The sequence below is a fragment of the Colobus angolensis genome, unplaced genomic scaffold (assembly GCF_000951035.1).
Source record: "Colobus angolensis palliatus isolate OR3802 unplaced genomic scaffold, Cang.pa_1.0 Scaffold121, whole genome shotgun sequence".
NCBI classification, from domain to species: domain Eukaryota; kingdom Metazoa; phylum Chordata; class Mammalia; order Primates; family Cercopithecidae; genus Colobus; species Colobus angolensis.
The window spans coordinates 8,905,572-8,918,190 of record NW_012113253.1 but is presented as its reverse complement, the minus strand read 5'-3'; the positions used below and the strand labels follow the sequence as shown (position 1 = coordinate 8,918,190).

The following is a 12,619-nucleotide window of genomic DNA, read 5'->3' as shown; positions in this document are numbered from 1 at the left end:
CAGGATGGTCTCGATCTCCTGACCTCGTGATCCACCCGTCTCGGCCTCCCAAAGTGCTGGGATTACAGGCTTGAGCCATCGCGCCCGGCCCGGGTCCCCGGGTCTTGCCTCTTTATCCAATTTGCCAGTCTGTGTCTTTTAAGTGAAGCATTTAGCCCATTTACATTTAAGGTTAATATTGTTACATGTGAATTTGATCCTGTCATTATGATGTTAGGTGGTTATTTTGCTTGTTAGTTGATGCAGTTTCTTCCTAGCATTGATGGTCTTTACATTTTGGCATGTTTTTGCAGTGACTGGTACCTGTTGTTCCTTTCAATGTTTAGTGCTTCCTTCAGGATCTCTTGTAGGGCAGGCCTGGTGGTGACAAAATCTCTCAGCATTTGCTTATCTGTAAAGGATTTTATTTCTCCTTCACTTACAAAGCTTAGTTTGGCTGGATATGAAATTCTGGGTTGAAAATGCTTTTCTTTAAGAATGTTGAATATTGGCCCCCACTCTCTTATAGAGTTTCTGCTGAGAGATCCGCTGTTTGTCTGATGGGCTTCCGTGTGTGTGTAACCCGCCCTTTCTCTCTGGCTGCCATTAACATTTTTTCCTTCATTTCAACATTGGTGAATCTGACAATTATGTGTCTTGGAGTTGCCCTTCTTGAGGAGTGTCTTTGTGATGTTCTCTGTATTTCCAGAATTTGAATGTTGGCCTGCCTTGCTAGGTTGGGGAAGTTCTCCTGGATAATATCCTGTGGAGTGTTTTCCAACTTGGTTCCATTCTCCCTGTCACTTTCAGGTACACCAATTAGATGTAGATTTGGTCTTTTCACATAGTCCCATATTTCTTGGAGACTTTGTTAGTCTCTTTTTACTCTTTTTTCTCTGAACTTCTCTTCTTGCTTCATTTCATTCATTTGATCTTCAGTCACTGATACCCTTTGTTGCAATTATTTGAATTGGTTACTGAAGCTTGTGCATTCGTCACGTAGTTCTCATGCCATGGTTTTCAGCTCCATCAGGTCATTTAAGGACTACTCTACACTGGTTATTCCAGTTAGCCATTCGTCTAATCTTTTTTCAAGGTTTTTAGTTTCTTTGCGATGGATTCGAACTTCCTCCTTTAGCTCGGAGAAGTTTGGTCGTCTGAAGCCTTCTTCTTTCAACTCGTCAAAGTCATTCTCCATCCAGCTTTGTTCCATTGCTGGTGAGGATCTGCGTTCCTTTGGAGGGGGAAAGGCGCTCTGATTTTTGGAATTTTCAGCTTTTCTGCTCTGTTTTTTCCCCATCTTTGTGGTTTTATCTACCTTTGGTCTTTGATGATGGTGACGTACAGATGGAGTTCTGGTGTGGATGTCCTTTCTGTTTTGTTAGTTTTCCTTCTAACAGTCAGGACCCTCAGCTGCAGGTCTATTGGAGTTTGCTGGAGGTCCATTCCAGACCCTGTTTGCCTGGGTATCAGCAGCGGAGACTGCTGAACAACGAGTATTGCTGAACAGCAAATGTTGCTGCCTAATCTGGAAACTTCGTCTCAGAGGGATACCTGGCCGTGTGAGGTGTCAGTCTGCCCTTACTGGGGGGTGCCTCCCAGTTATGCTACTTGGGGGTCTGGGACCCATTTGAGGAGGCAGTCTGTCCATTCTCAGATCTCAAACTTCGTACTGGGAGAACCACTACTCTCTTCAAAGCTGCCCAATAGAGACATTGAAATCTGCGGAGTTTTCTGCTGCCTTTTGTTTGACTATGCCGTGCCCCCAGAGGTGGAGTCTACAGAGGCAGGAAGGGGAACATGACACACTGTCGTGGGGTGGAGGAAGTGGGGAGGGATAGCATTAGGAGATATACCTAATGTAGATGATAAGTTACTGGGTGCAGCACACCAACATGGCACATGTATACATATGTAACAAACCTGCACGTTGTGCACATGTACCCTGGGACTTAAGATATGATAATAATAATAATCAAAAAAAAAGAGGAAGTAATAGGTGATGAAAACGTTATAGCGAACTTTAGGCCAGGGCCCCCCAACAGCTGTGATTTCCCAAGTCACAGTAAAAACAGCAACTGTGAACAAGATTTGGACATTCCAATTCAACTCTGGAATTTAAATATCTCTAGATAAAAGTAAGCAGGGTTCCCCAACCCCTGGGCCATGGAACCTGACTGCACAGCAGGAGGTGAGCAGCAGAGCAAGCAAGCATTGCTGTTTGAGCTCTGCCTCCTATCAGATCAGTGGTGGTGGTAGATCATCATCGGAGAGTGAACCTGTTGCGAATTGCGCATGTGAGGGATCTAGGTTACACACTCCTTATGAGAATCTAATGGCTGGTGATCTGAGGTGGAACAGTTTTATTCTGAAACTATCCCCTCAACCTCCCGTTCATGGAAACATTGTCTTCCACGAAACCATTCCCTGGTGGTGAAAAGGTTGGTGACCACTGCTCTGAGCTATTCATTCAAGGTATTTGCTGATGGAGGGAGAGAAATGTAGCTTTACTGATGATTGAAGAGGGAAGGTGGTGGTGAGAAAGATTATTTTTCTTTGAGAATAAATAGAGAATCAGCCATTTCTTTTTAGGTGAAGAGAAGGAGGAAATGGAGGGCGGAAGGAAAGTTGACTGAAATTGTGAGTTAATAGATGAGCTACATCACATGAAGCATCATATACTTGTTACTACAATATATGATTTCAAAGATGTCCCTAATCGTTTTGGACTTCATTTTTCCTGCATGTAAAAGGAGATGATTGAGTTAAATAATCTCGAAGCAGTTTGAGCTCTAAAATTCTGTAGTTGAGTTTGATTTCATTATTTTCCCCTGAAGAGTTTTTCTTTGTTAGATGTTCATTATTATGCTGTACAACTGTAATTATTATTCTTTCTTCAGTTTTCATGTGTTTCAGTGTATTATTGCATACATACCAACTTTTGAATGAAAGAAATGTTAATTTGTCCCTTTAGTGAAGGGACAAATCTTTATAATGCTGATTATACTATTATACCATGTGTTTTATAATGGCAGTAACAAGAATTATTTATTGTATGTCATAATTATAATGTTTTTGTTGTCATTTATAGTTAACATGTGCTTTTTATACTTTTGTCTTTTTAAAATAGCAAATTTTAATTTATGATAATTTTTGGCAAAATCTTACAGAAATAAGTTGCCTTATAATGTTTTTAAATCCATTACAATTTCTTCTATTTGAGATGTTAATTCAAGAACATTTGTTGTAAAATGTTAAAATCTTGATGATGTATTTATTTTTATTTACTAATTGGGATTTTTTTTTTTCTTTTTTCTTTTGAGACAGAGTCTTGCTCTGTCGCCCAGGCTGGAGTGCAGTGGCTGGATCTCAGCTCACTGCAAGCTCCGCCTCCCGGGTTTACGCCATTCTCCTGCTTCAGCCTCCGGAGTAGCTGGGACTACTGGCGCCCGCCACCTCGCCTGGCTAGTTTTTTGTATTTTTTAGTAGAGACGGGGTTTCACCGTGTTAGCCAGGATGGTCTCGATCTCCTGACCTCTTGATCCACCCACCTCAGCCTCCCAAAGTGCTGGGATTACAGGCTTGAGCCACCGCGCCCGGCCTACTAATTGGAATTTTTAAAAACAAGTGGCAATACATGTTTAACTTTTTATTTAAGGAGATGTGTAAGTCCTCTTATTCAACTTTACAACTTCCTTTGGCTAACATTTCTATTGGTAGTTATACTTACTGTTTCATACATTTTTATTGCTCCAGACTATTAGTTTGCAACATTTACCAAACCAGTTTTTGAATATGTGAGCTATCCTTCATGAAAGCAACTTCAGTTTACACTGCTGGTTCTTCTTTTTCCAGATTAAGTATTTATCGTCTTGGTCAAGGGATGTTGACAAATTATTAGGTTATATAGGTTTTGTAAATCTGTGTATCTGATTGCTATAGTTTAAAAGAGAGAGTTTAAAATTTTATTTTTAAATAGTTCTTTTTGATTTGTTGGATAATAGAGAAGGCAAAATATGACTCATAATAACTTGGCAATATTTAGAAGGTAACTTCTTTGTCCAGTAGGTCCTCTTTTATTGTAATTTCACTTGCTTGAGTGTTTTCTTAGAAGCATCTCTAGACAACACAAAAATATAATAAAGGCTTTAAAAAAAATGTCAGAATAGTATGCAATTTCCCCAGAGCCCTTTGCATTTCTGCAGACAGCCAGCAGGGGATCTCCTCTACACCCAATTTCCTTCTGAGTACAGTTGGTAGATAGTGTCTGATTATACTGTTGGGGCATTTAATGGAAAATTCGACAGTGGCTTTGAGAGAGTTCTTAGTTGAGCATAGGTGATAAAATATTGTCTTTATTCATAACTCGAAATATTTGGCAGTTGGACATTGTTTTAAAAATGTGTTTTGTATTGTTATATTAATAACTGTAAATTCCAGAATCCTTTGAATATTGGGCCTTTATGTGGAAATAAGAACTCCTGACATTGTACAGAAACCAGCGCAGTACTTTGCATACATTGTTGCTCAGAACAGGTCTTAAAAAAAAATGAATGTGAAATATCTTAGTTTGAAGTTATGATTTTCAGTAATCCTTTCAGTATTAGAAACAAATCTCTTTCTCAATTCTGTACTTGTTGTTTATTGGTTAATACCAGGTTATAGGTATTGATGGGTGCATCACTTTTATTTTCCTTGATAGTAATTACATAAGTAGGTTCTCTGCAATGCAGTTTTCCTTGGAAATGTAATTTTAAAAAATGTTTTATTTCTAAAACGTTGTTTTCTTCACTCAAAACCGAGTGTGTAAGAAATAATTTGACATTGTCAATTTGATGAATGTCAGGAGTATAGTAGCTTTTTGAAACTATTTGGAAGTAGGTTAATACTGTTAAAGAAATTGATAATTATTTTATGCTCATTAAGTAGTATTTTGAAAATCAGTTATGAAGAAATTTTAAACATATTTTATTATAAAACTTCGCAGTTGATATTAATTAATTCTAGAGATATGGAAGTCAGTACATTACAAACCCAAGGGATAAAAAATAATAACTAACGACATATGTTGAGGTTAAGCTACTTTTACATTTACTGGAAAACAGTAACCCTTTGTTTTGTATCCATGTGTGTATTTCCACTCTGAGGTATTTATCTTTTGTTGTTTTAGAAATAATTGATGCAGAAATATCATCAGTTCTCTGCAGTATTTCATGTAACATGTGATGTTATGTTTTTTCTTTCTATTATGACAAATATAGTATCCAGGAATTTCAGAGGTTGCTTATAAAATTTTGTAGTATCATCTGCTTGCTTTAAGCATAAACATGCTTGTACATATGAAGAGTAATTTATGCCATATACCAAATTTCCTGGGATTTAAAACCTCCATCCCACAATTATTTTCACAAAAGAAAGTGGAAAGAAATAACACTTTAGGATATTTTTCGATATCCTTTTTGTGAGTACATTATACAAGTTGAAGACAAAATATATTTTTAAACTGTTTTTCTTGTAGTTAATGTTATTTTAGTCATAAAATATTAACATTAATTTATAAAATTTATAGTTTACAGTGTAGAAAATGCAGTCAGTGGTTTATATTTATGGAAAAATGTATATTTTAGCAGATAATTAAACAGTACATGAGGAGTATGTATAAAAGTAAAATGTGAAACTTAAAAAAATTTGTCAAAAAAGCAGTGATCTTTCAGGGATGTGAAATAAATACTGTATATTTAAATTTGTTAATTTTGAGCTACTGTCAAATTGTATAGAAGAAAATTGGGAAGTGGAAAAAGGCTTTGAAACATACTTAGTGTGCAGCTGTTGTAAAGCAAATTGAAACTGATATGTTTCATCCTATACTTATTAAAACTTTGTCTGAATACTTGGATCTTTTCTTTTTGTTTTAGATATTTGGTTTCCAGGCAGGACTGACATCTTTGGATTGCAGTGGATCTTACTGCTTACCTGTACCAATTATTCCCTCTTTCAGCACTGCTCTTTATGGTAAACTTCTGAAACTCCCCACGTACTGGTAAGTCTTACATGTTAAAATGTGATTTATGTTAATTTCCATTTATTAGGAGGGAAAAAAACGCCCAAATGTTTCTGTCATATGCACATGTTAGTTTTATACAAAACTTTAGAAAAAAATATCTAAACTTGTACTTTTACTGAGACACTAAAAATCTTTCTTAAGTGTCTGAAATCTGTTAGTTCATAGTGTCTGTTGTGATAGCAATAACTGTTATTAGGGTAATAACTTAATTCATGTTGGATGTATGTAATATACTACTTCAGATTATAATAGGAACTGTAAGAGCAAGTGCCTGTTTTTCAAGAGAGAGTATAAAGATTTTAAAAAGTTATAAATTAATATTCAAGACCAAAGTATGTATCTATTAAATAATAATTTCATATATATTCATAGCCACTGACAAAAGTATACCCATTACATAGAGTTAGAATGTATTTACATGTCTAGTAGCTATATTTCGTAAGACATTGATTGTAGCCCTCACCATTTTCATTCAGAAGTGAGTGCTATATTTGGAGGTCACATTTCCTTCAATTCAAAAAGATTTACAGAAAGAAAGCCAGTAGTTACCAGTTACAAATTTTTAGTTTAAAGCAATGCTTTTAATGTATTATTTAAATATATAAAATAATGTTTAAATATATGAAATTAATTTTTAGTGAACCATTTTTCCAATTTAAAATGTGATTTAGAATATCTTTTGCGTTCTCATTCTAATTAGTAAGCTTATTTTTGCAGGATAGTTTTTCTATTAGTTTTTTACTAAAAATGACATAACCTTTAGAAAATTAGCATTAATTTCTTATCTAAAATACTTCAGTTGCTAAAAATTTGTTTCTTTAATAATATGTAACTTTTAAAATGAAATTATAAAATAATTGCTCATATTTTCAAGAAACTTTACCTGCTGATACAGAGAAATTTTTTAAAAGTTGTAGTTAAGTCTTAGTACCAATTCCTCTATAAAATGAAACCATTATTAAATTATTATTCTTAATTTCTAATGATAAATTTCATTTTGTCCTTACTCCTCCATACCTCTCACATATCATTTATTATGTTATATATAGATTTAACTTTTTACTGGTATATATGGTATGTTGCATTTGAGCCAAGTTTTATATTCTGATTTATTAAGAAATAAACTGAGATATGTCACAGTTGATATGGTGATATCAATTTTAATAGGTATTTGTGAAAAGTATTATCTCAGTTATGTGCTGATTAATTTATCATTTCTAGGACTGAAATAGTTTTATTGCAAGCAGTGCAATTTAGTATAGAAAATTCTTAATTTCTTTAAAAAAGTCCACATTTTTCAAAATGATTATAGCCTTCATATAAAATCAATATTTAAATAAGTAAGGCTTAGTTGAAGGATACAAAGAGGTTATTGTGAATACTGTCAAATGTTACTTAAAATATGCCTGCAGACATCTAGAAATACTATTCCAATTAAATACTGAAAGCATGAGATCACAGAATGCCAATATTTTTTGGATGTGTTTTGCTTTTTTGTAGTTAAGACTACTTCTATGTTATTTCAGTGGTATTTTTGCTATGCTTTATAGAAGTATATTGATTTGAAATAGTTTCTTGAAATTTTCATAATAAATGTAAAAAAAATCTTTAGTAACTCTAACTTGAAAATAAAGACAAACCTTAATAAATTGAGATATTGGTTGGTTTTAGTGCAGTTTGAATTCAGTAAAATACTGCTTAAGCAGTATGTCCTATAAGTTTAAAGAAAGCAGACAATTTCCTTGGGAGGTCAGAGGTAGCTGATGAGATGAGGTCCTGTTAGAATTGGACATTAATGGATGAGACAGATATCCATGTGACTATCACTGAATACAGTGGGAGAAGAATTTGGAAAGTTACTCTACCTTAGACTTGTCCATGAGCAATGATATCTAAATGTTTTAATATGAACACTTAAAAATAGTTAAACCAGTTAATCAAATATTCATTAGTCCCATTTCTTCATGTTCATGTTTGTTAAAGTCTAACTAAAATATAGTCTCAAATTCACTTTGTCCTATAATTGAGGGTTCAAACGTGTGATTTTATTTGTAGAGAAATATATGCAATATATTTGGAAGTTTGGAGTATAGAAATAGTATGTTGGCTTAGAAAGTCATGGAAAACGTGGAGGGGTAATTTTTAAGCAGGCTATTGAGGAATGGATATAATCTGAAAGAGCATACTGTATTATTTTATACAGTCCTAGGTACCTAGTTTAACAAAGTTTTCATGACAGTCCTGTGAGATAAGATGATATTCTCTCTTATAAACTCTTTCTAAATTTCAGAGAGGTTAAATAAGTTGTCCAAAGTCACACACTAGCCTCAAGATTTTCGTGGAGGATTGTCTGATTTGAACATCTTTGATTGTTTTATTACTTGATGGAGTGAAGGGGACGTATATAATCTTTTGTTAATCAGTTTTTTTAGGCCCAGTATGCTTCTTGCCTATAGTTAAAGTAAATTTCCAAGGATTGATAGGCTAGCTAATAAAGCTGAACTCTGCTAGTATTAGTTAATAGTATGTAGATATTATTGTAATTCTGATCTTAAAATTGTGGATATTAGCACTAGGTGGAATCTTAGACATTATCCCAGTTACTGAGTCTTTATGACATACTTTTGGTTTATAGTCATCTGTCTTCTGCTTGAACATTTTATTCGAGGATGTTAGCTACTTTCTGGGCCAACCATTATTGGGCAGCTCTAAATTTCTTTCTTTTATTTAATCAAAGTTTGCTTTTATGAGAAGTTTATACTTGGATTTCTGCCTAAGAATGTTTCTTCTCTGATATAATTATTACTTAGATATATCGTGAGGCATTTTCATTCTCAGAGAAATGTGTGAAAACACTGTTTCTTTTTAAGATTGAGGGACTTCTAAGTTTCCAGTTTTTACTTAACACAGTGCCAAATGTTGGTTTTAACTAGCAAAGTTATTGAACAGATCATTTGTAGGGGGAAAATGCTTCTGTGAAATCTTTGAGTTCAGTGTTAATTAGAAGTTATGGGACTTGATGCCAGTAGACTGATGGTATTGATGTGGCTGGTGTGCGAAGGACAGGTGAGGCAGATACTGGGCCTTTTGCTTCCCTGGAACTGAAACTGAAGGCATCATTTGTCCCAGCTCAGAATGACACCAGGATAAATTCTTTTAGTTTTAATGGATCCTGGGGCCTTCAAGTCTAAAAAAGATTGCCAGTAGTACTTATTATCAACAGAATAAGTAACCTTCCAGGGCTTAAAATGATGTTTGTTCAACTGCCCTGTTCTTAATAATGCCACACTTTGAGGCCTCAAGAAGCTATACGTGGATGTTTTTAATGAACCTGGAGATAGATCTTCCTTCCAAACCTGTGTTCATCAGTCTGCTTTTGTGATTAACGTTCCTTTTAAAATGCCTTAAAACTACTAAGACTTAAATGGGATGTTATTTCTCTTATCTCCACCTGATTGGTGTTAGACTTATTTTTCAGCTTTGGTTCTGGCATCTAAGATGCGCTTTTATGGAATGTTTTGAACAAAAAAGAAACATTAACATCTGTTACAATCTTCTCATTTCAAAGATGAGAAAGCTGAGTCCCAGAGAGGTCAAATTTCTTGCCTAAGAGCACAAAGTTAATTAATATCGTTGCCTCAATTTGTTCCTCTCTTTCTTGATTCAAGGCTTGATCAACTGTACCATTTTGCTTAAAACAATTATTACTATTTCAAAAAGTAACTATTTTTAAATGTAAAATTCGGTAGCATTAAGTACCTTCACATTGTTGTGCAATAGTGTTACCATTCAACTTTGTCTATAAATTTGACTATTCTAGGTGCCTCACTTAAATGGAATCATTCGATATTTGTCATTTGTGTCTGACTTATTTCACTTAGCATAATGTTTTCAAGATTAATCCATGTCACAGCATGTGTCAGAATTTCCTTCCTTATTCATTCATTTGTAAGACGGAATTTTATGTATTCATTTTATGTATATGCTACATTTTGTTTATCCATTCATCCATTGACAAATTCCTCTCACCCTTTAGCTATTGTGAATGATGCTGCTGTGAACATGCATGTGCAAATATCTGTTTGAGTCTCTGCTTTCAGTTATTTTGAGTATATACCTAGAAGTGGGATTGCTGTATCATATGGTAATTTTGTGTTTAAGTTTTTGAGAGCTGCCATACTGATTTCCACACCACTTTACACCTGCAACAGTGATGCAGAAAGGTTCCAATTTCTCCATATTTTCATCACTACTTACTGTTTTCTGTTTTTTTGATAATAGCTATCCTAACAAATATGAGGTGATATCTCATTGTGGTTTTAATTTGCATTTTCCTAATGATTAGGGACATTGACCATCTTTTCATGTGCTTATTGGTCATTTGTATATGTTTGGGGAAATACCTATTCAAGTCCTTCACTCATTTTTTAATTAGTTTTTTTTCCCTTGAGTTGTAGAAGTTCTTTATGTGTTCTGTAAATTAATCCCTTATCAGATATATGATTTGCAAGTATTTTCTTCCACTGTGTGGGATCACATTGCAGGGTCCTGGCAGGAGATGCATCAATAAACAAAATAGGCAAGTTATTTCCCCTCATGGCAATAGAGAATAAACAGTCTCTTAATTAAGGGAATTTTAAGGAAAGAAAAATTGCTCCATGTAGATTGTCTTTTAAAATTGAATCATAAAATCATCCTTTTTGCTGTACTGAGGCTTGAAAGGAGGTGTTTAAATAGTTCTTGATAGCATAATACTTTTGGATTACTTAACATTTTTCTATTTATTATTATTTTTTATGTTGCAGTGAATGCAGCATTTTTACTTTTTAATGATTCATGTTTGAACTGAAAACCATCGAATTAGGAGTAGAGCAAACAGTGATAGGAATTGAAATATAGATTCCTGCAGATAAGTGAAAAAACCCATTGAATAAATTAAATATATTTTTTATTTACCAGCTCTGAAAACATTCTTCAGTTACTGTTGAATGATGTTGTAGGGTGCATTTGATAATTCAGGACTTAATGCAAGCTTTTCTAAAAACTTGATTTCTCATCAGGTATTTTAAAATGTACAGCTTGAATAACATGGGCTTGAACTGTGTGGGTTCAATTTCTTTCAATAACTATATTGGAAATTTTTTTTTGAGATTTGTAACAATTTGAAAAAATTTACGGATGAACCATTTAGCCTAGAAATATCAAAAAAATGAAGAAAAAGTTTTAGGTATGTTATGAATACATACAATTTATGTAGATTTTAGTATATTATTTACTACCATGCAATATACACAAATTTATTATAAAAAGTTAAAATTTGGCCAGGAGTGGTGGCTCACACCTCCAATTCCAGCACTTTGGGAGGCCAAGGTGGGAGGATTCCTTGAGCCCAAGAGTTCCAGATTCCATTTCTAGAAAAATAAAAAGGTAACCAGGCATGGTGGCATGTGCCTGTAGTCTCAGCTACTTAGGAGGCTGAGGTGGGAGGATCACTTGCACTCGGGAGGCTGAGGCTACAGTAAGCCATGATCATGCCATTGCACTCCAGCTTCAGTGACAGAGCGAGACCCTGTCTGTTTCAAACCCCAAAACCAAAAAGGTAAAATTTGTTAAAACTTATGCACACAAATGCTTAGGAACCACACATGGCACCATTCAGAGCTGAGAGAAGTGTAAACAAAGATAAAGATGCAGTATTAAATCATAACTGCATAGAGTTAACTGTAGTATTACATAGTGTACTACTGTAATAATTCTGTAGCCACTTTTGTTGCTACTGCGGTGAGCTTTTGTGTTATATCTGCTTAAAATGCTGTGTGATGGTGAGCATCTCCATGTGAGCAGTTCTTCTCTCCAGTATGTGTATTGCAATAAAAAGTGATCTGTCACAGTTCTCACATATTTGTCATTGGGCTGAGGGCAATACTGTAAAATACTATAAACCTTTTTTTTTTTTTTTTGAGACAAAGTCTCGGTCTATTGACCAGGCTGGAATACAGTGGCATGATCTTGGCTCACTGCAGCCTCTGCCTCCTGGGCTGAAGTGATTCTTGTTCCTCACCTTCCGAGTAGCTGGGATTACAGGCGCGTGCACCACCACACCCAGCTAATGTTTGTATTTTTAGTAGGGACGAGGTTTCACCATGTTGGCTAGGCTGGTCTTGAACTCCTGACCTCAAGTGATCTGCCCACCTCGGCCTCCCACAGTGCTGGGATTACAGGCATAAGCCACTGTGCCCACTCCTGTTAACCTTGAATAACACCACAGGACTCAGACAAAGTGATTCTGGAAGTGGTTCCAAGAAGCAGAAAGCCATGACGCTATAAGACAAAGCTGAATTGCTTGATATGTATCATAGATTGAGTTCTGCAGCTTCAGTTGCCTGCCCTTTTAAGGAAGATAAATTCAGCATAAGGACTATTGTAAAAAAAAGTAAAAGAAAATCTGTGAAACCATTGCTTCAGTTATGCCGGCTAGCACAAACACTTTTCACTTTTTGTGAAATATCTTTTTTTTTTTTTATTATACTTTAAGTTCTAGGGTACATGTGCATAACGTGCAGGTTTGTTACATAT

General features: G+C 34.8%; 1 protein-coding gene across 2 annotated transcripts in view; it reads left to right on the top strand.

The window, feature by feature from the left end:
* VPS13B (vacuolar protein sorting 13 homolog B (yeast)) overlaps window positions 1-12,619 on the top strand; it is an 873,819-nt gene that overhangs the window by 164,572 nt on the left and 696,628 nt on the right. For both annotated transcript variants that reach the window (XM_011931782.1, XM_011931791.1), the window contains exon 16: window positions 5,895-6,019. In XM_011931782.1, the coding sequence (XP_011787172.1) occupies window positions 5,895-6,019 (125 nt within the window). The remainder of the gene's footprint in view (window positions 1-5,894; window positions 6,020-12,619) is intronic.